The sequence below is a fragment of the Podarcis erhardii genome (genome assembly GCF_964252035.2).
Source record: "Podarcis erhardii genome assembly, chromosome: 7".
Taxonomy (NCBI): domain Eukaryota; kingdom Metazoa; phylum Chordata; class Lepidosauria; order Squamata; family Lacertidae; genus Podarcis; species Podarcis erhardii.
Window position 1 is genome coordinate 42456984 of NC_138511.1, and position 25507 is coordinate 42482490.

Here is a 25507-nt window from a genome sequence, read left to right on the forward strand (position 1 = left end):
ATTTTGTGTCCTTTTTATTTTACTTTTTTCATTTTGTGTCCTTTTATGCCACTGATTTCATTTTTGGCTCTACTGCATCAGGATGAAAGAGCATTGGTCAAAGATTTATTGTTGAAGCAATATAAATTCTCTCTTTAACCAGGCTGTGGAACATAATTTCTTTTCTTTTCTTTGTATAGTTGTTAAGCAACATATGCTACAGTTCAAACTGGTGTGTGGTGTGTGTGTCTTTTCATTTGTTTTTGCCTGGGGAACACATAGTTGTAGTTCCCTTCTTGGAACAATCTAGATGGTGTTTGTTGTGGAGGAATCACATGGTCCTAGCATTCAAACTGCAACATTGAGTGGGGAGGGAACTCTAGGGTGGGGAGGGTGGAAAGACAGGTGTTTGGGGAGGGTGTGGAAAGAGAAAAATAGGAGGTGACAGATTGGGGTCCAGAGGTCTTTACTAGTAAAAGAGAAAAGAGCTGCTAAGGAATGCAGATAATAAAATGGACTAATAGAGATGGGGTGCACTGAGAACTGTGGAGTATTGAAAAGCAGGGGTGCCAGTTAACAGATGGGGAAGAGAGAGAGAATGCTATAGGATGCAGAGGGGAAAGGAGACACTAAGAAGCAAACAATTAAAATGTGATAAAAATGTTTTTCTATTAGCTGTGCAGTCCTCTTGAAATAATGAAAAGGATCCTCAGTGATTTGTGTAGCCATATTATAACTGGTCAAATAAGCACATCAAGGTTTTGATTGGATTTGGTTGCATATACCGTATTTTCCCCTCTATAACACGCAGATTTTTTCTCCTAAAAAGGAAGGGGAAATGTCTGTGCGTGTTATAGAGCGAATGTGTGGTCCCTGGAGCCGAAAAATCAGGCAAAAATCAAATCGCGGGGAAAACTGAAAAGAGGAAGCGGCTGCTTTCCTGCATTCTGCCTCAGGGTCTTACTGCCCACCCTTCTCTGTTTCGTTGCTGTGTTTGCTGAAACGGAACAAAGAGCAGGGAAAGCCCCTCCCCTCCAGGCAAGCAGAGGGGAATTCCTCCAGGCAAGCAGAGGGGAGAGAGAGGGGGGAAGGGAGAGAGAGAGGGGGGGAGGGGGAGAGAGAGAGAGGGGGGAGGGAGAGAGGGAGGGAGAGAGAGGGGGGAGGGAGGGAGGGAGGGAGGGAGAGAGAGAGATAGCTGGCTTGGGTGGGGGGAAACTTTTGCCTTTCTTTCCTCCCTCCCATTAAATCCCTCTCCTGCATTCTTAGCCAGCTGCTTCTCTGCACACCCCTCTCATGTCCCTTATTTGTTTTTCCTTCGCTCCCCACTTAAAATGTGGTTACAAAGCATAGATCCACATGGATCCTCAGGATCTTTGCATTGGGTCACCCCAAATTCACCATCAGATCACATAGCATGTCCATGGCTACAGCCTGCCCCCCCCAAATCACGCACCCACTGTTGCCTGGGGCTGCAATGGTGCAAAAACGTGGTTAAAAAGCATGGATCCACATGGATCCTCAGGATCTTTGCACTGGGTCACCCCAAATTCACCATCAGATCACATAGCATGTCCATGGCTACAGCCTGCACCAAAAAAACCACGCACCCACTGTTGCCTGGGGCTGCAATGGTGCAAAAACGTGGTTACAAAGCATGGATCCACAGGAATTCTCAGGATTTTTGCATTGGGTCACCCCAAATTCACCATCAGATCACATGTCTGTGGCCACAGCATGAAGCCCAAAAATGATACATCCACTGTTTCATTCAGAATGTTTTTTCCCTTGTTTTCCTCCTCTAAAAACGATGTGCGTGTTATGGTCAGGTGCGTGTTATAGAGCGAAAAATACGGTATATCCTTCTCAGTGTTGCTGTGCATGGGATGTCTAAGTTGTCTCCTATCAGGCACTGACCAGTTTGAGGCCTGCTTGCCTTGTAAAGGTTAAAAGTATTGTTTGTGATCTGCCTAGTCACTGGTTGGAAGCAATTTAGAAAAGGAAAGAGGAAGTCTTATGCTATCTGTTCTGTGGAGATTTTAGGAGATTGGCTATTATACTCAAGGATTCCAGTTGTTTAAAGCTCTTGCTAATTCTGGACAGAGGCTGTGAGAGATAACAGTCTAGGGGATTTCCTGTCTTCTGGAAGAAGATACTTTCATCCCATCTACGGCAGTGTCCCTAGATTTATTTTCATTCTATGAATATCCTAGTTATCTTCTGCCAATTGATAACGGAGTCATCAGGTGTGACCTGCTTTAAGAAGCAAGGAAACTTGCTTAGTTGAAAATTATATTTCCCCTCAATCTTAGGGCTCAGTTTTGAAGATAGCAATGTTTTCTGATATCAGCATAATCAATTAAATAATTGCATTTCTATTTATCTAGCTCCTGTGCAAGAGTGTTATATTTTGTGTTCCAGTATTTAGTTTCTTGATTTTAAAGGAAGGAGTGCTCACTTAAAGTTGAGTGTGTGTTTGCGCATTTAATTTGGGTCTTTCAGGAGCCATGAGATGCTTGTCTGTTTTTTCTCTAGATGCCTAAATATATTTGTTTACAGTGAGCCACTGCTTGGGCTGGACTAAAACTTCTGGTAAAGAAGTTGCTTTAGATAATGCTTATGTTATTCACATTGTAAGCCACACAAAACTACCATATTGTTTGCTCTATAAGACTCACTTTTTCCCTCCTAAAAAGTAAGGGGAAATGTGTGTGCGTCTTATGGAGTGAATGCAGGCTGCGCAGCTATCCCAGAAGCCAGAACAGCAAGAGGGATTGCTGCTTTCACTGCGCAGCGATCCCTCTTGCTGTTCTGGCTTCTGAGATTCAGAATATTTGTTCTTGTTTTCCTCCTCCAAAAACTAGGTGCGTCTTGTGGTCTGGTGCGTCTTATAGAGCAAAAAATACGGTAGTTGGCACAGATGTGTCCAGTATAAGTTCAATGCAGCATTTGATGTGGTTATACCATCTTTTTCTATTCAGTCTTCAATCATCGTATGTGTTAAAACTGAACTGGGACATGCTCTACTGTCTACTCCCTATTCATTGATGCTTCTCTAACATATTCTGGCATTACTAAAGCATATTTAGGCTTGTCAGGACTAGGTTTTTATTCTACCGAGCACAGAAAAAGTAATAGGAGTGAAACCTCCATGGAAAACAGAAGTGTTTACCAGTAAGCCATGTGATGTGCGTGACAGTGGTTGTTCCACTTTTCTCATAGAGTGTAAGCAAGTATGATTTTGTTGACTTATACCTTCTTATTTGGACAGTGTACAATAAGAACTTTATTTTCTACATATACTTTTGATTACATATTTATTGGTCCTGAAACTTTAATTGCATAGAAATACTTGTGTCATGCCTCCTGTAACAAGTTAGCACTTGAATAAGAGAGTATTGAAATGGCCACATTAATTTTAACTGCTTAAATGACTGCATTAATTTTGGGGAAGGTGGAGTGGGAGCTATGGAGAAGATAACTCTTCTGGCAAGGAGGAAATTAGAATGCTCCTGAAGAAGAAAAGAAATCACATTCATTGAAATTTGCACACTCGAAGCTGAGGAGAATGGGGGAAGGAGGAGACTTAAGGGAGGGAATGGAATAGCAAATCACTTTGTCAGGTGCTGCCTTGGGGCTCAGGGAGAATGGTGTTCATGCTCGGCCACTCATTCAGACTTGAAGGCTGCTGCTGCTTATGCCATAGGTCTGTTTGTTGTACTAAAAATAAAGCTTCCCATTAAGCCATCACAAGCCTTCTGAAATATAAATATGGGCCTTATGAACAACTATGTAGCCCACAGTGACCTCTCAAAATCGAATGCTCCAGATGGAAACTGTTGGTAGATGTTCAGTGAAGTAAACCCTTTCCCCCAGAATTTGTGAGTGGCAGCACTTACCCATTGCTATTGCAGTGCGCACGTGTGTGTGTGTGTGTGTGTGTGTGTGTGTTGATTTGTCTTGTTATAGTGCTGTAAGTCTGTATGTGGAATGGCAGATTTAGTTATGCTGTATTCTGATTTTTTTATCTCAAGTGGCTGATCTGGCAAACTCTTCAGACTCTACCAGAATGTTAGCTCCATCCAATACAGTACCATGAGATTAACACTCCCCTTTAAAAGGAATGATTGGGGGGGGGGGACTGGCAGGCTTTGAAAAGCCAGGCAGAGCAGGGTCTACTTTTGGAAGTAGGAATACCACCACAAGACTGAGGGAGTTAACAGTACCACTCTGTTCTGCCTTGATCAGACCACACCTGGAATACCGTGTCCAGTTCTGGGCACCACAATTTAAGAAGGATGTTGACAAGCTGGAATGTGTGCAGAGGAGGGCAACTAAGATGATCAAGGGTCTGGAAACAAAGCTTTATGAGGAATGGTTGAAGGAGCTGGGTATATTTAGCCTGGAGAAGAGGAGACTGAGAGGAGATATGATAGCCATCTTCAAATATCTGAAGGACTATCACATGGGAAATGAAGCAAGCTTGTTTCCTCCTGTTCTGGGGGACGGGACTCAAACCAATGGCTTCAAGTTGCAAGAAAGGAGATTCCAACTAAACATCAGAAATAACTTTCTGACAGTAACAGCTATTTGTCATTGGAACACTCGCCCTCAGGAGGTTGTGGAGTCTCCTTCATTAGAGGTTCTTTGTGTACCATCCTGCTGCTCCCTTCTTCTCTTCATCCCAACTATGGCTGAAGCAAGACAAGTGAAATGTGTGAGAGAGCCTTCTCCCTGGCTATACCTAAATTGTGTTACTCTTTTCTATGGGAGGCCCAGTCGACCTTGTTACTGCCTGTCTCCTGGCATCTTGCTAAGATGCTTTTATTTAGACAGGCTTTTAATCTGCTTGTTTAGAAATTTGTAATGCTAACCCTGACCCTGCTGTTTTTAATATTTACTACTTGTCACAATTGTCTCTTTTCATTGATATTTATTAAGATGTGGTATGTTTTGTTTTCAAATTTGTAAGCCACCTTGCGTACTGCTTTTAACAGGGATATAAATTTTCTAAAATAAAAACAATGAACCCTAGGACTTACTTTGCAGGAAGTTAGACAAAGGCATCTTCAGTATCTTGACACTGTCAGGAGCAAAGGTTTGAAAGGGAAGCTGCTGTTAGCAAATATAGCAAATATCTTCAGAACAGATGAATTTCAGTTGCAATTTTTTCCCCTATCTCTGTTTTCACAGAAAAGCAGGGTCCTGAAAGGAAGAGGATTAAAAAGGAGCCCGCAACTCGGAAGCCCAGCCTGCTGTTCGGAATGGGACTTCCAGGAATCCGTGCAGGTTATCCGCTCTCTGAGCGCCAGCAGGTTGCCCTTCTTATGCAGATGACAGCAGAAGAGTCTGCAAACAGTCCAGGTGTGGACAGTATAATTTGTGTTTAAGGTAGAATTAGGCCCTTATGGTTCTCCCTCAAAATCTGCAGTTGCTGTCTTAGTGGGGATCTCAGAAACATCCAGTTAGGTGTTCAGCATACAAGGCTTGGAGAACTCCCCCGTTTGCAGCTAGTGAATCGACTTCACTTCTTCCCTTAGATCTCAGGCCCCTTCATTCCTGAGAGGAACCACAGCTGCTTTCTACAGTATTTGCTTAATCACAGTCTTCCATTAATGTCTCCATTGTGCCTGCAGAGGCATTCCTCTGCTTGGAAAGATTAACTCTCCCATCCCCCAATCCCCCAGCCATTTCCTCTGCTTCAAGGCAAGATTGTAACTATATGGCAACAGCTCCCTCTAAAGGCTTTGGGGTTTTGGCTTTGAACTGAACTCCTCCTTCATATGTGCTTTTCCCCACCTCTCCTGCCAGCAGTAGATACAACACCAAAGCATCCCTCTCAATCCACAGTTTGTCAGAAGGGAACTCCTAATTCTGCCTCCAAAACCAAAGATAAAGTAAACAAGAGAAATGAACGTGGAGAGACTCGGCTGCACCGGGCAGCTATCCGAGGAGATGCCCGACGCATCAAGGAACTCATTATTGAGGGTGCAGACGTCAATGTAAAAGATTTTGCAGGTAACCACTCTATTCATTCTGAATTGACTGCTGGAGTATGTTGGGGTGGGGGTAGAAAAACAATACAGTTGTTTCTTGGCTGAGACGCTGAAGAAAACATTATACTAGAGCCCACATAATTACAGTGGTGCCTCGCAAGACGAAAAGAATCCGTTCCGCGAGTCTCTTCGTCTAGCGGTTTTTTCGTCTTGTGAAGCAACCCTATTAGCGGCTTAGCGGATTAGCGCTATTAGCGGCTAAGCGGCTATTAGCGGCTTAGAAAAGGGGGGGGGGGCGGAAAAAAATCGCAAGACTCGCAAGACGTTTTCGTCTTGCGAAGCAAGCCCATAGGGAATTTCGTCTTGCGAAGCGCCTCAAAAACGGAAAACCCTTTCGTCTAGCGGGTTTTTCGTCTTGCGAGGCATTCGTCTTGCGGGGCACCACTGTAAGTTGCCCAGCTTGAACTAGGATAGGACTAGATTCATCAGAGGAGTAGGTGAGCAACCTGTAGTGGAACAAAACAAAATAAAAAAATTCCTTCCAGTAGCACCTTAAAGACCAACTAAGTTAGTTCTTGGTATGAGCTTTCGTGTGCATGCACACTTCTTCAGATACACTGAAACAGAAGTCACCAGACCCTTCTATATAGTGAGAAGGTGGGGAGGGGTATTACTCAGAAGGGTGGTGGGAATGGGTGATTGGCAGATAGCTGTGATGAGCCTGTTGACGACTGTTGAGCCTGGTGACTTCTGTTTCAGTGTATCTGAAGAAGTGTGCATGCACACGAAAGCTCATACCAAGAACTAACTTAGTTGGTCTTTAAGGTGCTACTGGAAGGAATTTTTTTATTTTGTTTTGACTATGGCAGACCAACACGGCTACCTATCTGTAACTGTAGTGGAACAGTCAGAGTAAGTTGCTGAACAGTGATCCAGCTTGGGGATGTGTTGTATTTTGTTCTGTTTTTTTGCTGTCATGAACCTTGTGATGTTGTCACTGTTTCAAAAACACCCCCCCCCCACATACACAAAAAAAAATCCAAAATGCGAGCAGTGCTGTGAGGAGGCCTAACAGATCCATTGCCTTGGATCAGGGATTCTATCTATGACTTTCTCTTGCCCATTTCATGTTGGTTGCATATTTCTAGCTGTGGCAGAGCTCAGTTACCTATAAAGTTTTCACCTTCCATACTGTATTCTCCCTCCTGATAGTTGCTGCTGTTCTGTCTTTTCTTTTTATTCTTTCCTCTTTTCAACTGCAGTGTTGTAGCCTCTGTTGTCCTAGCTTCAGCCACTGTGATACCTTCACATGCTAATGATTGTCGATCAGGTTTTTCCCCCTCATTCTTTAGGTAGTCCAAATTAATCTCTTATGTCCCATTATTTTGCCAAAAACTCCTGTTGTGCAAAATTTAACAGGTGCCAAATTGTGTTCATTGGGAGATCTAGGACTTGCTGCTTTGCTATCTTAGTATGCAATTCAGAAGCTACAATAGATGCTTATTTGAAATGACCTAGCACCACCATGCAAAGGTTAATGTTCACTGCACTTCTATAATGAGCAGCAAGTGCCTTGTCCTGAGCCTTGTAATAGTTAGTACTGGTTTCTGATCAAGACACATACTAATTATAAGTCATTTATGCATCTAGAGATAACACTCATTCAGTAACTCAGACAGAGGCTTTCTAATAGTATAGTTGTAGAAATAACTCTTTTGGGGAAACTTTTAAGGATTATTTTATTTGGAAATAAACCTGTTAGCATCATTTATTCATTACATTCCAGGAGGCTTCAGTTTTTTTATTCATTACATTTTGGTATTCTTGTTTCTGTGGCAGCATTCTCTACCTACCACCTGATGCTGCAAAGCCACCAGAAAGCCAAGCAGACCTGTTTGTGGCATTGCAGCTATTTGTTAATATTCCAGACACTAAGGTTCAGGTGAGAACAGGAATTCTGTGAAAAATAACATTGACCATCTTTCTACATCAAAAGATGGTCCCTCCCTCATGCCCCTTTATTAAACTTCTGTTCTTTCCTTATTTCTAGTGGGGAGCTGGATGTATATATTATGTTGCCAGACAAAAGAGCCTGGATGGGCTAAATACCAGGCAAGAGTCAAGCTTCTGATGTCTTTACACTAACGCAGGGCTGGCGGGTGGTTCTATAGGCAAGCCTCTGTGCTGCCAGCCAGCATAATCAATGGAGGCACTGCTGTGTGACATAGTTACTGATCTGAAATAGGCCATCCATGTCACGTGTATGTTTTGTATGTGCATTTGCAGGTTGGACGGCTTTGCATGAGGCATGCAACAGGGGTTACTATGACGTTGCAAAACAGTTGCTTGCTGCAGGCGCCGAGGTCAACACCAAGGGCTTGGATGATGACACTCCGCTGCATGATGCAGCCAGCAATGGGCACTACAAGGTCAGTTCTTGCCAGATTTGAGTAGTCAGCTGTTACACAGGCCCAAATGATCTCTCCCTGTGGCCACCGTCAGGCTCTTCAGCTCTTTACTGTGTACTTTTTATTCTTCCCTCCTACTATTGAAAACTTGTGGATGAGGATAAGTTGCAGCCTTTGCCTTCTTCCCTTTACCTCCAATAATGTCTTTACCACCTTCCTGATGTGTCCAGTGTCCTTATTTCTAGGTGTTTGAAGTGTAGCTACCCTGTTCGGTCCCAGAGAAACAAGAGAGACAAACTGGGTAAGGTGATACTGTATGTAAGGGTATTCCCTTATACTGAGACAGGCCAATGTCTATATCTAGCTGCTCATCACCTACCATGAGTGACAAGGGCCTTCTACATGATCTCCTTTGCAATAAGGGAGGCAAGGAATTCAACTAAGGATCTTATACTTGTAGAGCATATTCCCTACCACTTAGCTTTAGCTCATATTTCTCTGACCAATGTGCTAGACTTTAAGCTACTTTATCACTAGCTGATAGTGAGCTGGTTTGTCAGCCTTTTGGATAATCTTCATTTCTGCTCCTTTGTTCATTATAGATGCAACTTAATGAGACTTTGTTTATGTCTAGGTGGTGAAACTGTTGTTACATTATGGAGGAAATCCTCACCAGCTTAACAGGAGGGGAGAGACACCATTAAAAGTAGCAAATTCCCCCACAATGGTCAATCTGCTCCTGGGAAAAGCCACATATCCTTCCAGTGAAGAGAGCTCCACAGGTAAGAGGTGGGAAGTGGCAGAAGGGTGTGGTGCAAATAACCTGTACCTCCATGCGTAATGTAGGGAAATAAGTAGACCTTCAGAGGCCTGTATTGTGCCAGGAGCACACCCTGAAACCTTTTGCTTAGTGCCTTCAGGGGCTTTAATAATGACCTTTGCTCCCTTGAGATTTGCATATTGTTCTTTATTGTTGCATACTTGCAACAGCCCATCATTGGAAATCAAAGACTAGGCAGCTCCCTAACAGAGACTCCAGGAAATGCTCCAGGTTAATGTGGAACTGAATGCTTTGCTGTTCTACATCCTAAGGTTGGTGGAGCAGAGGCTGAATGTGATGGCATTACTTACCATCACTTTCTCGTGATCCTGAGGAAGATCAGATTTTAGTATTTTGCTATTTTGCTTTCACTAAAATTTATTTGTGAGGTTAAGCAATCAATTTGCCTCTCACCATTGCCTGTAGTAGAGTCAAGGCCTCCCAAACAGCACATGAAAAGACAGAAGCAGGCCATTTGATACTTTGCCAGACAACTTTGCAGTGTGACATATCCAGAAGTAGCACAGTTAATGCATATAATAAGTGGGGTCAGGAAGACTAAGTGTGTATCATGAATGGAGTAAGATACCCACATTTAGCATCCTCACTCAGCTGGTACCCTCTCTTCTGCCTATAACAAGCCTCAGCTATAAGATGCTCTATGATGCCTATTCGCTGCCTCCTCCCCAAGCCACATGTTCTGTGCTGTAACATAATGATGCATTGCGCAGGTGGTTTTGAAGCTCAGCAGGGATGGGATTTTTAAGAAATTTGCTTGGCAAAGAGAGATGCAGAAAGGACTTGTGTCCAGCATTGCTTTGCAAGTAAAAGCTTGAAAAAGAGAGTTGTACTGTATTGTGTAGGGATGAAGAGGTGAGCCTTTGAGAAAATGCAGTAAGAGGAAGTTTTTGCAGAGTGACGAGGAATCTGTGCAAAGAAGTGCTGATTAGCCAAGAGTGTGAGGTGTAAATATTCATTCAGATCTCACCTTCACCTTGGACTTATCAAATGCCCTTACACAAATCACTGTTTATCCTAGTGTCATCCCTTCATCTGTAGCAGAAGGAAAACAGCTGGCCTTCCTTATAGGGGCATTGTAACAGTTAGTGGTGAAGTGCACACCAAATCCCCTTAAAGCACTATATAAATACTGTGTAGTAGCTTTGAGGCCTGTATGAGGGTGAAACACTTGGATGTGGTAGGGATGGGGCTGAGCATGACCAATGCTCCTGTGTTTTTTAAAAAAAGGCAGCACCTGAGATGAGGGGAATGGATGCACCATTTGCCTGATAATAAATTGACACTGCAGATGTCTGGCTGTGCTGCAACTTATGGAAGCAGTCCCCTTTGAAACAAATGGATATTACACCCAGCAATCGCTCTTATTGGATTTGCACCCTTTCTGCCCAGATGCTCCAAATGGATTCCTGTCATTGACTCCCCTGCGCAGCTTTGGCCTTTTATTCCAGAGGACCCAGCAGACCACCGAGTAGGTAAAGCAGCCACAGCTATGCTTTGCACATGGAAGATAGATTGTCTGTTCAGGTATTGTGAGCAGGTTTCTGTGGAGAATGATGCTCCTGCTCCAGGTGAAAGTAGGTGTTGTACCTTACTCTTTATTTGTGCTCTTGTTTTTTCAGAGAGTTCAGAAGAGGAAGATGCTCCTTCGTTTGCACCATCCAGTTCCATTGATGGCAACAACACAGACTCTGAGTTTGAGAAGGGCCTGAAACACAAGGCCAAGAACCAGGAGCCTCCCAAAGCTGTCACACCCGTGAAGGATGAATATGAGTTTGATGAGGATGATGAGCAGGACAGGGTCCCACCAGTTGATGATAAACATCTTCTGAAAAAGGATTACAGGAAAGAGACTAAAGCAAATAGTTTTATTTCCATCCCCAAGATGGAAGTAAAAACTTATACTAAAAACAGCACAATCACACCAAAGAAAGCATCCCATCGTATCCTTTCAGACACATCTGATGAAGAGGAGACCAGCCTGCCTGTGGGGACTGGGGAAAAGTTGCGGCTGACAACCCATTCTATCCTCCCCAGCAGCAAGGCTCGAGAACCTTCTAATGCCAAACAACAGAAAGAGAAAAGCAAAGTGAAGAAGAAGCGCAAGAAGGAAGCAAAAGGCAAAGAGGTTCGGTTTGGCAAAAAAAATGACAAGTTTTGTTCCTCTGAATCAGAGAGTGAAAACCTGGAGAGTGAGGAGGATGACAGAGACTCTGTACAAAGTGCTACCTGTGTAAAGGACTCCAGATTGGTGTTAAAGGAGTCATCCTTGTTTAATTCCCTTTCTGCTTCTTCTGCCTCTTCCCATGGGAGTTTGGGGTCTCAGAAGCATAATGCTACCCTTGCAGAACAGCACTCCAAGCACTGGAGGACAGACAACTGGAAAACAGTCTCTTCTCCAGCCTGGTCAGATGTCAGTTCTTTATCGGATTCAACAAGGACGAGGCTGACCAGTGAGTCTGATTACACGTCTGAGGACTCAAGCCTGGAATCATTGAAGCCTGTGAGGAAGAAGCAGGAGCCCAAGAAGCGCGCCCAACATGGAGCTCCTGTGATTGTGGAGAAGAAAAATTCATTCCATGCCAGTGTTGATGGAGCTATTCCAAAGCGAGACAAGGAAGGGAAAGTTGTAAAAAAGCATAAAACAAAACACAAACACAAAAACAAAGAGAGAGGCCAGTGTCCTGCCACCCAAGACATTAAAATAATCAAAGCCTTTTCTTTTGACTATGAGGACTCTAAGCAGAAGACCGATAAGGCTTTGATTGTGGAGACTGAATGCCCTGTTGAGAACAAGCTCAAAGTGCTTAAGCATGAGAGGGAGCACTTCAAGAAGGAAGACAAATTTCAGAAAACTAAATCTGAGGAGAAGGAGTGGCTGTTTAAAGACGATGCTGGAAAAACCTCCAAAGAGGAGAAATCCTTGAAAAAAGCCAAGGAGGCAAGTAAAGATCTCAGTAAAACTTTCAGAGAAGAAAAGAGCAGCAGATTGGAAAAAGAGAAGCCCATAAAGGAGAAATCTCCTAAAGAGGAAAAACCTCGAATACATAAGGAAGAGCGAAAGAAAAAATCTAAGGACAAGCAGTTCAAGACTGATAAGAAAAATGAACTGAAGGAGGAAAAACCAGCAAAACCAGAGAAGGAGAAAGCCCTGAAAGAGGAGAAAGAGAGATGTAAAAAAGACAAAGGTTACAGGGAGGAGCCCAACTTTGAAGAGTTTAGTAATAAAAACCAGTTTTTAGAAAGCGAGGACACAAAGTTCAGCCTCTCTGATGATCAGCAAGATCGGTGGTTTTCAGATTTGTCATCGGATTCTTCTTTTGATTTCAAAGGAGAGGATAGCTGGGATTCACCAGTGGCAGACTACAGGGAAATTCAAAATGACACTGTGACAAAACTCATCATAGAAACGGTGAAGGAGGAGATAAAAGACAAGAAGCGGGATAGTAAAGCAAAAGATAAGAGGGAGTACAGCGAGAAACGTAATGAAAAAGACACTTTCCTAAAAAAGAAAGAGAGGGAATATGTTGAGCGGAACTCTGAGAAGAAAAAGGACCAAGTTGAAAAGCATAAAAGTATTTCTAGTTATCTGCCTGAAAAGAAAAGAAAGGATTCTGCTGAAAGCTTTAAAGAGAGAAAGGAAAAGGAGGCTAGTGAAATTAACAGAGAGAGAAGAGATTTGCCTGATAGCTCTAAAGATAGAAAAGAAGTTAAAATTAAACAAGAAGAATCCTACAGAGATGAATTTAAAGACTATGGCTGCGAAACATTCTTCAAAGAAAAATCTGAACCCGAATTTAGTGGGAAAAATGTGGAGAACTGGGATAGGCATCATTCAGGAAAAGAGAAGAAAGATATGCCAGAGAAGGACAAGAAAGAGAAATTAAAAACAGAAAAGTACAAGGAGAAATTCAAAGTAGAGGACAAAGAGAGAAATGAGAAAGCTTTGCCGGAAAAAAACCAGAAGGACAAAGAATTAGATAAAGGTTTTAAAGAGAAGAAAGATACAAAGGAGAAATATAAAGATCCCCACAATAAAGATAAAGAGAGAAAGGGTTCACTAGACCAAGTTAAAGAGAAGAAAGAGAAGAACTTTTCTGGAGATAGAGAGGATTTCCACGAGAGGAGGGATGAGAAAAAAGGCCGGGAGAGGACATGGTATAACATCTTAGATATCTTCACAGATGAAAGTGAAGATGAGAAGGATGATTACAGCCTAAGTGGGTTCAAACTTGGAGAGGGCCTTGGGAGTGAAATGCATCGTATGGATAGCATGCAAGACAAAGACGATAGCATGGTAGCTGAGAGAGACCTTTATGTCCCTGACAAGCACAGGAAATACTCCTCTGATCGGCAGCATTCCACTGAGAAACAGAAAGACAAAGAGTCAAAAGAGAAGAAGAAGGACAAAGGGTTACCAGAGGGTGGAAAGGAGAAAAAAGAGAAAAGCTCCTTTGAAAAACACAAAGAAAAGAAGGACAAAGACTCAGTAGAGAAGTATAAAGACAGGAAGGAGAGAAGCTCAGTGGACTCAGCCCAAGAAAGGAAGGCAAAGCAGAAATTCCCTGAAAAGGTGGAAAAGAAACATGCTGGGGAAGAGAAGGTTAAAAACAGGCACAAGGAAAAGCTAGATAAAGAGTATACTAAGGAGAAACGGTCTTCAAAATGCGGAGAAGCAGAAAAGAGCTTGCTGGAGAAACTGGAGGAAGAAGCCCTCAATGAATACAGAGATGACTCCAATGATAAAATCAGTGAGATTTCTTCTGATAGCTTCACAGACAGAGGGCAAGACCCTGTACTCACCAATATCTTTGAGTCTTCCAACCTTTCACTTGCAGATGCCACCGAAGAGAAATTTAAGGAGTCTCTGCCTTTGCCTTGCCTTCCAGATAAACTCAAGGAGAAAGAGAGGCACAGGCATTCTTCATCCTCGTCAAAAAAAAGCCATGAAAAGGAAAAAGCAAAGAAAGAGAAAGCTGAAAAGAAAGATAAAACAGATGAGTTTAAAGACTCCAGCAACAGGAAAGATTCTACTCAGTATGAGAAGGACTTTGCCATGGATGGAGAAGGCATTAGTATTTCTTATGGAACAAAAACAGAGGCTGAAGAAGAACTGGACAAAAACATGGAGTATTCGTTTCCTGAAAAAAAGGAAAAGAATGATGCTGAAAGAGAACTTCCAAAGAAGGCAGAGAAAGACAAAGCGTACAGCTCCAGCACAGTCAGCACAACCAAAGAGAAGAAGAAGAGGGACAGGCATAAAGAAAAGTGGAAAGAGGAGAGAGAGAAGCACAGAGACAAACACACTGATGGTTTCTTTAGGCACCACAAGGAGGAGCAGAAGTCTGCCAAAGACAAGGATAGCTCTCAAGTGATCACTCTTAAAGACAAATCAAAAGAGGAAACACCCAAATTTAATGACCTCAAAGTAAAGGAACGACTCAAGGAAAATCAAGAAAAGGACAAATCAGAGTGTCTTAAAATGAGCAACGGGAATGATAAAATAACCTTACCCAAAGAAGGCACCAAGAAGGACATCAGACCCAGGGAAAAGCTTTTGGGAGATGGTGACTTAATGATGACCAGCTTTGAGAGGATGTTGAGCCAAAAAGATCTTGAGATTGAAGAGCGCCACAAGAGACACAAAGAGAGAATGAAACAAATGGAGAAGATGAGGCATAGATCTGGAGACCCCAAATTAAAAGACAAAGTCAAGGCCAATGAGGATATGCGCAAAAGGAGTCTGGATTTGACTACAAAGAAACCACTAGCGCCTGACACTCAGTTAAAGGACAAGAAACTCAAAGATCTAGGCCCACTGGCTCCAGTAGTATCCCCAGATAACAAGAACCAACCTGTTGTTGGGGTGGATTCCAAGGATTGGATAGCCGGCCCCCAAATGAAGGAAATCCTACCTGCGTCTCCGAGGCCAGATCAGAACCGGCCAACAGGGGTTCCAACACCAGCATCTGTGGTTTCTTGTCCAAGCTATGAAGAGGTGATGCAGACACCAAGGACTCCATCTTGCAGCAATGAAGATTACACAGATCTGATGTTTGACTGTGCTGACTCTCAGCATTCATTGCCCATATCCACCATGTCCATGAACGCTTGTTCTCCATCTTTCTTTGATAGATATTCCAACTCTTCAAGTGGATTCCCGGAGAACCCAAGTCAGACCCCAACAAGGACTATCCCCTCCACAAATCTTCACCGTTCAATGTCTGTAGATATCAGAAGAGCAGCAGAGGAAGAGTTCAATGTTGGGGACAAATTTTTCAGGCAGCAAAGTGTCCCAGCCACTTCTAATTATGATTCTCCAGTTCAGCACTTGATGGAGGAGAAAGTATCTCTCCCCTCCATTCCCATAGAAAAGTTCCCATGTTTGTCCCCAGAATATTATTCACCAGACTATGGAGTCCCATCCCCTAAAGCAGAGGCATTGCATTGTGCACCAGGAACTGTGGGCAATGTTGTTCAGTCCCCTGAAAGTGTATTTTCTGGATTGCAAGCCAAATCTTCCCCTTCTCATAGAGATGAACTGCTTGCCCCTTCTGTTGAAAGTGCTCTCCCTCCAGATCTTGGCCTGCCTTTGGATGCCACAGAAGAGCAACAAGCAACTGCTTCCATTATGCCCCCAGAGTCCAGCTTTTTACCACCAATTGAAGACAATGAGTTTGGCTCTAGCATTCCGGAACAGAATAGTACTGAGTGGGAGACCACTTCAACAAGAAATCTGGATCCTCCTGTGCCTCAGAGTTTGATTGGCAATCCTTCTGATCATGCTGTCAGCTGGACAGTGGGATCAGAGCTGCTCATTAAATCTCCCCAACAGGGTCCTGATTCCCCAAAGCCTTTCTGTTCTCCAGACATCACGCATCCCACACCTGTGCCCTTCATTTCTGCAGATTCCCTACATCCCAGTTCCCCCGTTTCATACTCTCTCTCGGTGAATGAATCAAGGCTTGATACAGCAAAGGAAGATGCTGAAGAAGCAGTTCCAACAGAAATGGTGACTGCAGAACAGCCGGCTTCATATGCAGATTCCCCTGCTAGATTAGACACTTTCTTTATTAGTGGTAGTAAGCCTGTTCCAGAGGAAGCATCTGACACACCTTTGCAGCCAGCTAGCATGCCAGCAGAATCGAAAGTGGAGGCTGTTAATGCTCTGGAAAACTTGGAAGAGAGCACCATTGCCCCTGTAAATCCTGAGGAACAAGCTGCATGGCCTGATCCATTTCCAAATTCAGAGGATGACTTAGACCTGGGTCCTTTCTCTTTACCAGGATTGCCACTTCAATCAAAAGATGTTCCAGAGGAAGAATTGGCAGCGTCAGCTGAAGACACTCATGCGGCAGATCAGGAAACCACCAGTGCAGACTTTGTGGATGTTGGGGTGTCTTTGGGGGCTACAAACAAGCAGGATGATCTAACTCTTAACCAAAAGAGCATCCTTCCTGAGGAGCCAGATCTACAAGCTGATGAGCAAAAGGCCAATGAGATTTCACTAGAAGTTGTGTCAGAAGCATCAAGTGCCCAGGAACAGAAAAATATAGAAGAAGCGGAGGCTACCCAGAATATTCAGGAGGTGACACCAGCAGATCTTGCTCAGTCAGAGACCAAGGAGGAGGAAACCAGTTGTGAAGAACTCTCCTCAGCTACTCTTGCATCAGACAGTGGTTCTCAAGTTAGTTTGAGCCAAGCAATCAGAACTGAGAGCACTGATGTTCAAGACGTAGTGGTACCCGGAAGCAACAGCCAGATCCCTTCCTCTCAGACAGAGGTGCTGCAAGGGAGTACCCAATTAGAATCCACAGAGCCACCACCCAAACCAGTCCCTGAAACCCCAAAGCCCCCCAAAATCGAAGAGATCCCACAACGGATCACCAGAAACCGAGCCCAGATGCTTGCCAATCAAAACAAACAGAATGCTGCTGCTGCTGCTGCTGCTGCTACTACTGCTACTGCTACTGCTACTGCTACTACTACTACAACAACTACTACTACTACTTCTGAAAAAGAGTTTCCCCCTGCTTCTGCCCCTTCAACACGAGCAAAGGGGCGTGTCTCAGAGGAGGAAGATGCCCAGGCACAACATCCGCGGAAGCGCAGGTTCCAGCGCTCCAATCAGCAGCTGCAGCAGCAAATCAACACCTCCACCCAGCAGACACGGGAAATGATCCAGCAGACACTGGCTGCAATTGTTGATGCCATCAAGTTGGAAGACATTGAACCTTACCACAGCGACAGGTCCAATCCCTATTTTGAGTACCTACAGATCAGGAAGAAAATTGAGGAGAAGCGGAAAATTCTCTGCTACATCACTCCCCAGGCACCCCAGTGTTACGCTGAGTATGTCACCTACACAGGCTCATACCTGCTGGATGGCAAACCTTTGAGCAAGCTGCACATTCCAGTGGTGAGTAACCTTACACCGCTTGCTGTCTTTATAAACCGTGCTAGCATGGAAAAATCCAATCCCACCAGCAATATCTACCCTTCCTGTATCACAAGTGCATGCTGTAGCCCTGGAGAAGGTATACCCGAACTCTGTTACCTTGGCAGAGGCCCCCAAATCAGTGCTAGTGCACTCGGATCTGCTGCCACTTCATATGAGGAAGGAGCCACCATCACACATCCCTGGGCACTGGCGGACCAGCTGCTGTTTGTGGTGTGTGCAGACCAATGGATGTGAATTAAAATTCACTAAACCCCAAATCAGGCATTCTAGACATTGAAAGCAGATCTGCAATTAAGCACAGACATATGCAAGTTCTGCATGTCTTTGTTTGAGTATATAGGAAGGAAAAACTCAGAAAGCTCAGTGGTGGAGCACCTGCTTTGTGTGTACAAGATTCCAGGTTCAGGTAGCACTGGGAAAGGCCCCTGCCTGAAAACCTGGACAGCAGCTGCCTGCTGTTTGTGTAAACAAGACTGAGTTAGCATCTGTGGAGAAGCCCTTTACCTGTCCAGTTGCAAGACAACAACCCTGCAGTGATGCCAGTAGGTTTTATACTCCTGTAGTTGTTGCCACCACCCTCCCACTTACTTTTGCAGCCCAGATAGGAGGAGACCTGGGATGAGCCAGTGCACCCAGCACTCCTTGGTCCAGTCTACATACTCAAATTGCTGGAGAAAGCAGGGCTTTTGTAGTCCAAGATCAAATCTGCTTACTCATGTCTCTAACAATAAAACAATGAACAGGGTGGTGATGCAATGACTACTGCAATTGACACAAGATAATATCACCAAGGCAACTATCCGTAAACAAACAACAAACGTCCATAAAAATAGCAAAAGTAGTTTCTTTCCCAAATAGGTTTTATCTTAAATAATTGCAAGCACAGTAAATAAAGAGTTCACTTGTAATATATCAGTGGTTCAGTGCTCATTTCTTCTTGTTCCAAAATAGATGTTATCTTGAACCATTGCAAACCCAGTAATAAAGAGTCCACTTGTGATATACCTGTGGTTCAGTGCTTTACAGTAATCAGACGTTTTGTCGCTAAAGAGCTTAGTCATCGAGCTTTGTAGTAAATAATATACAAGAGAAGACAGTATGTAAATAACTTAAAGCAGGGGTATATCTGTCCCCATCTGCATTTTTCCATCGGGAGGAGCATAGAAAGATGACAATATTCTTCAGTTTGTTAAACCTCCTCGTTTCTCTCCCTCTAAACTTCCTGAAACCCAGGAACGCTGAGACCCACACACCTTATGTTTTCCAGACAGTTTCCTTATAAGCTACTCAGAATGTAAAGGCAGCCCACAGTCCCCAAGTTTCTCCCAGACCTCAGAAGAGTGTGCTCATCTCTTACAACGCTGATCCTAAGCTTGAAGTTTCACACACACTTACTTAAGTGGTTAGATTGGTCAAATTATGAAACTTTACTAAAAATAAAAAAGCAGGCAAAAGGTCAAGGCAGTATACAAAATAAACCAGAGCACTGTGGCTCTGAAACTGGACCAACCATAACCTATTCACTAAACTATAGTTGTTCTGATCGACTTACAAGTAAGCAGTGAGGATAGTCAGTTTCATAGAAACTCTAGTCTGCATCCCTGATGGTGGGAAGGGAACTCAGCTGCAGAGCAGCTCAGCTTCTTAAGTCTCTCTCCCCAATGCGATCCAGAGACAGTTGCTCAGGTAGGCATCTTAAATACCCTTTTGCATTTGATTGACTTAGGCCCCAATCTGCCCCACCATTCTCTTTCTTGACAGCAGCTTCCTGTGATCCTATTTGAATCAGCCCTTTATTGAGAACCATGTGAACTGGATTATTATTTTTTTAATACTTAAAAGAAAGATCACTACCCAGGTAGAGCACATGCTGCCCATGCAAAACGGTCTTAGGTTCAATCCCCGCCTCTTAAACCCTGTCTGAAGCCCTAGTGAGCCACCACTGCCAGTGTGGACAGTGCTGTGGCAGATAAACCCATGGACAGTGTCAATGGCAAGGACCTTTCCTATTTATCTGAGTACAAGAAGGAGGAAATTAAAGCAATAGATGGAACAAAGCTCACAGTAGTAGGTTCTGCTTATCAGCTGACCTGTCTGAAAGAGGGAAATAAACTTTGGTGCTAACAATGTTGTAGGTGCTTTGCTTCCAACTTGGCATTCTGCAGCCTCTTAGCACATTCCTTATGCTCTGCAACAAGGGGAATGTGCAGGTACAAAAGCATCTGTTGGGAAGGAATGGACTCCTAGGCTCTAAAGGAGCTGAACTCAGGCCTCAGTGCTGTGTTGGCCTGTATACCCTGTGGAAGCTAATAGACAAATACTGAACTACGACGTGCAGAGTAGAGCTGAATTCCTTACAAGTGTGCTTGTGGAAAGCATCACAATCAGCTGGTGTGTGGGCGGCAGCATTTGCTCCTTGCTTTACCATGCAGCAGTCAGTTTTCAGCTCACTGTTTTCTGTTCTTTGCAAAATCAGCATGGAGAGGGGCCCCTTGCGGGGGGACAGCTACAAGATGCGGGGGGGGGGGAACCTCTCCGCTCTCACCTCTTATTGTGTAGCACAGGGGTTAACAAAAGTTGGCATCCCAAAGCCAAGAAAATTACTGTCCAAGCCTTCAAAGTTAAAGAAGCAGTTGCAACAAGAGACCCCATGTGAGTTGGCTATTGATTTTAAGCAGGCTGTTTGTGGCAAACTATCAGAACTGCTCTCTGTGCCTCCTTAGAGAGACTATATATTAACTTTGGGAGATGCTAGTGTAAAGGGGATCAAGGGCGGGAGGGGGACTGTATGGAGATAAATTAGGTATGGATTGGAAAGTGTGTACTCCAAAGCCACATAAATGATTAACAGCTTCTTGGTTAGAGTATCAGAAAAAAACCAGCATCCGGACTGAACCCTCAGGGGAGCCTGGCGATTCTCCTGCATGCAAGAGCTGGGTGTAAATTGCTGAATATGTTGTCTGCTGCAGGAGCAAGATGGCAATCACACTCCAAGCTGCATCTTGTTAGACTGGTTCAAAGAGCTGCCGCTTCCCTGCTTTCTACTCCACAGCATAAACAGCCAGACATTTGGTGTATTTGGGAGGAGGGGATGTCTCTGCCTGAAAGGTGAACAGGAAGAGTACATGAGAGTTCTAGACCCAGCTGTGTCCTGCTGCGTAAACAAAGCTCTGTTTGGAGCAAGGATGCCTGTGGCTGGGTCTTGACCTCACTGCAGCAGCAGGAAACTTAAGACTGCTCCAGGCACTGCTTGAATGTGAACAGATCTGTTCATTGGAAACAGAAGTGGTGGCTGAAGGTGCTGCGGCTTTGTGACGTTTTTTCTGTTTTCTCTACATTTCAGATTGCACCCCCTCCATCGTTGGCAGATCCCCTCAAGGAGCTATTCAAGCAGCAGGAAGCGGTCCGTGGCAAACTGCGCCTCCAGCATAGCATTGAGCGGGTAACAGCAAACGCTTAGGTGTCCAAAGGCTGCTGGGGGGCAGGCCTCCCCACTACCCTTCAGGAGCAGGGGTGCCTTTTGCTCCTTGGTAACTCTGTCCTCCTCTCTCCAGGAGAAGCTGATTGTGTCATGTGAACAGGAGATATTGAGGGTTCATTGCCGAGCAGCAAGGACAATAGCCAATCAAGCAGTGCCCTTCAGTGCATGCACCATGCTTCTGGATTCGGAGGTGTACAACATGCCTCTGGAAAATCAGGTCTGGGCCCGTCTTCTGATGGTGATAATGAGTGGGTGAGGCAGAGATGACGCTTTTCTCACCAAGGTGGCTCTGACTTCATCACTCGTGCATTGGGCCTGTGCCCAAAAGAATCTGCACTTTTTGTAGCTTTGGCTGGATTGAATAATTATTCAAAAGTATTTGTGTGTGTGTGTGTGTGTGAGAGAGAGAGAGAGAGAGAGAGAGAGAGAGAGAGAACAAGCAGGTATCTCCTGGTGAGCAACGCTAAATTATCCACAGGGTGTTTGCTTTTGTAATACCTTATGGCATCTTCTCATTAAGCTAATAATGTTGCTTCAGAGCTTTTACATTAAAAAAAGAAATGCTGGGCAACTCTGGGATTGTGGAAACTGAAGTTCTGTTCTCCACCTGCATTTTCTTCCCGACCCCAAAATAATTTTAGTACCAGCAAATACCAAAGATCTGGAGCTGTAAATGAGTCAGACTTGAGCACCCTGTGTTGCTTTGCAGCAAGAAAAGAATTTACAAGTGGCTGCAGCTGAACAGAGCAATGACACCAGCACCTCCTACTGGCCACATGCTTTGCAGCTGCTTTGCTTGCTTGCCATAAAGCTGTCATTTCAGTGGGAAGCAAGTGCTGCATTGCAGACATTGGTCCCCATGCACTAGGCAGGATAAGGGAAATTTATTAGCTCTCCATCGTATTGATCTTTTTCATCTGATTTAGAGCTCAGCAGTTCCCAATACATACACTAAGAAAGGAAGATGCTTGGTGCCACATTGCTGGAGGGGTGAGGGTTTTGTTTAAAACAATGGTAGTCAATATGGTGTCCTTTGGATATTGTTGGACTATAACTCCCATAACCCCCACCCAGTATGGTCAGGCATGATGGTATTTGTAGTCCAGAAACACCTGGAGGGCATCACATTGATTATCCCAGTTTGAAAGATCCAAGGGAGATCCTCTTCGAAAGGACCAGCTGAATGGTGTGGTGTACTCCTTAAATATTGCAAAAGTAGAAGGCCCTCCACCTGCATGCTTTAGACTCTTCTGTAGTGAGTCATATTTGTGTGAGAGAGAGAGAGCAGGTGGGGGGGGGGGAGAGAGAAAACGAGCTCAGAACTTATTTTGGTCTGTGTTTGCCTCTCCTAAACTCCCCTTCATTCTATGTCTCAGGGAGATGAAAACAAATCCGTCAGAGATCGTTTCAATGCTCGCCAGTTCATTTCGTGGTTACAGGATGTGGATGACAAGTATGACCGGATGAAGGTGAGCAGTAAAGCCAAAGCATTGGCAGCACCAGGTCTATGGGGGACCCCCCCCCCACTTGCATTTTAGTAGAGAGGGTTGGAAATAGAGACTTCTTCTGAAGCAAGTTGGTTCTTACCACTTGCTGTTGCCTGCTTGGGAAGTAGGCCCTCTTGCCTGAAATGTGGAGTGATATCTGTCCAGAAGGGTGGGGGTGGGGCAATAATAATTGTCATCACAGAACATCTCCACAGTGCATCTGATGCTTCCCAGTTGAAGGTGCTGTGGGTTTTGAGCATGGTTAACTTGGACACAAACCAGCTGGCATCTGCTGGAATTAGAGAATTGTGGAGTTAGAAGGGACCCAAAAGCTTATCTAGTCCAACCCCCAACAATGCAGGAAAAAATTAAGGCAGCTCCAGGTGTTTATTTATTTATTTATTTATTTACATCCCACATTTTACCCTGACTGGGACTGTAGGCAGCTTACAGATAAAATGGAAAAAAAAATAGAAAATTTAAGTATTAAACACAGATAGAATTAAGGCAATATATAAAAAGATTTATTAAAAATACAAATAACAACAATAAAAACATAACAGCACCAGCGCTTTCCTTAAAAACAGTCAGTTCCTAAAAGCCTGTTGGAATAAAAAGGTCTTTACCTGCCAGCAGAAGGACAACAAGGAGGGAGGCAGTCTAACTGCTCCAGGACAGGAGTTCCAAAGTCTGGATGCAGCCACCAAGAAGGCTCTCTCCCACATCCCCACCAAGTGTGCCTATGAGGTAGGCAGACTGAGAAAAGGGCCTCTCAGAGCCCCAGCAGGTTTGTATAGGAGAATATGGTCTTTCAAATAGCCTGGACCTAATCCTTTCAGAGCTTTATAGGTCATAACTAGCACTTTGAATTGTGCCCAGAAACAGACCAGTAGCCTGTGGAGCTGTGGTAACAACCTTTGGGCCCTTCCGTGTCGGAAAAAGTATGATGCACTCAAGGTTTCCATATTTTCCAAGCAGAGCTTTCATGTGCTGTTCCAAAATGCAAAGATACTTTTCATCCAAGAAATAAAGAAGGTATTATTGCCACAGATGAAGAGTGGGTACACTTGAAATACATTATGATTCACATCTGACAGTCAGAATGCTTTTTTCTTCAACATCTTTTGAGGTTTGCCTCTATTTCATGGTTTGGAGGTTGTGCCTCGGCATCACTCCCACTCCCGAGAACTGGTAACATTTGAGGTTAACCTTACAATAAGTCCACATCTCACTGTGCCGTACTCCAGGTAGACTGAGCATACTCATCCCCTATTTATCGTGTTTGTTTCCATTGAAGAGCAGGCTCACAGGGCCCATTGCTCCAAATGCCCCTCTCATATGGTGGTGTTTCAGCTGGCTCTTCACTGTCAATTCCTCTGCTCCCATCCTATCTTCTCCCTTAAACTATTCTGTTGGGGTTGCCAAGTTCGCTTAGCTGCTCATCGTCCACCTTCTCTGAGTCAGGAGGCCTCTTTCTTGATGCCTGACATGCACAACTCCAACGGTATCAATTCTGGGGGAGAGGGCACACCACAGTTCATGTTCCCTGCTCCCAGGCTTTCAGGTACCGTATTTTTCGGCCCATAGGGCGCACCTAGTTTTTTCGGGGGGGGGGGGGATAAAGAAAAAAAATTATTCCCCCCCCCAGGCACAGGGCTGGGGCGGGGGAAGCCCGAACTTCCCCCGACCCCAGCCCCCAGAACAGGCTGCTATCCGCAAGCCTAGGGAGCCCGGCGGGAAGTCGCGCCGGTCTCCCCAGGCTTGCGGATATCTTCCCTAAGCCCGGGGCACGTGGCTTAGCTCGCCCCAGGCTTTGGGATGCAGGCAGCTCCCACCGCCAGCCTCCTAACCAGGTTGGGGAACAGCGGGAAGGTGCGCTCCACCTCCCCGCTGTCCCCCGAGCTTGTGGGGCTGGCGGTGGGGAAAGCAGCGCTTCTCCGCCTTGTGGGGGCTTTTGGATAGCTTCCTGAAGCCTGGAGAGCGAGAGGCGTTGGTGCGTCGCTCTCCAGGCTTCAGCGAAAGCCTGCATTCGCCCCATAGGACGCACACACATTTCTCCTTCATTTTGGGAGGGGAAAAGGTGCATCCTATAGGGCGAAAAATACGGTAAGCATTGCAAAAAGCAGGTCCAGTTGCAAATGGCACAACTCCTTTGATTCCCTCCCATACAGTCAGCTGCTTTTTCCATTAGACTTTGAAATGTACAGAAAACGTACTAGGTTATAAGTGACTGAAAATGTTTACATTTCTGATAACAGTCTGTTCATGAAACTAAAAAACATTTGCTTTTCTTTAGTTCATTTCCCAGGTTTGCTAATGCCTCATTGCCTATTTATCAGTAATGTAAATGTTTTCAGTCAGTTGTACCCAAGCGTATGTTCTCCATCACCAGCCACTTACTTTTTGCTGCCTTCTCCCTTTCTTCAGAACTTGAAAATTTGTCAAGGCTCTTGCCTGATTTAAAAAAGACATTCTAATAAATTAAACCTGCATATATACTTCATAGTTTTGAAGAAAGCAGCATTCTTTCCTTATTTTTGGAGGAAGCACACACTCAGCACAGCAGGCACCATCTGTGATGAGACATGCCCTTCTGTGTGTGAGAGAAGAATGTATGTGTCTTCTGAGTTGATGTTTGCTGCCTGCTGTCTTTTATAAGTACTTGCATTAACAATTAAAATTTAATAACCTGCTGTATTACTTTTAAAAATTGACTGAATGCCTTATCCCTGGCCCTTTCCTTATTTCATCCTTAATTGGCCCAAGAAGAGAGATCATATTGCCTGCTTAGAATCTCCTCACACAGCAGCTACTATCTGAGGACCTAGTTTCTCTCTGAAATGAGCTCCTTGGCCTTTGG

At 44.4% G+C, this 25507-nt stretch overlaps 1 protein-coding gene and 1 long non-coding RNA gene across 4 annotated transcripts in view; both read left to right on the forward strand.

Moving 5' to 3' along the window:
* The window catches only part of ANKRD11 (ankyrin repeat domain containing 11), a 192683-nt gene that overhangs the window by 162277 nt on the left and 4899 nt on the right, over positions 1-25507 (forward strand). Inside the window, exons 5-12 of one of the 3 annotated variants that reach the window (XM_081868368.1) lie at positions 5170-5340; positions 5788-5994; positions 8259-8401; positions 9015-9162; positions 10841-17637; positions 21023-21121; positions 21234-21377; positions 22537-22629. In XM_081868368.1, coding sequence (XP_081724494.1) covers positions 5170-5340; positions 5788-5994; positions 8259-8401; positions 9015-9162; positions 10841-17637; positions 21023-21121; positions 21234-21377; positions 22537-22629 — 7802 coding nt within the window. The remainder of the gene's footprint in view (positions 1-5169; positions 5341-5787; positions 5995-8258; positions 8402-9014; positions 9163-10840; positions 17638-21022; positions 21122-21233; positions 21378-22536; positions 22630-25507) is intronic. The other 2 variants (XM_081868370.1, XM_081868369.1) reach the window with 2 other exon arrangements.
* Positions 17644-19504, forward strand: LOC309345364. The gene is made up of 2 exons (XR_014158209.1): positions 17644-18575; positions 18669-19504. It is a non-coding gene; the product is annotated as an uncharacterized lncRNA (long non-coding RNA).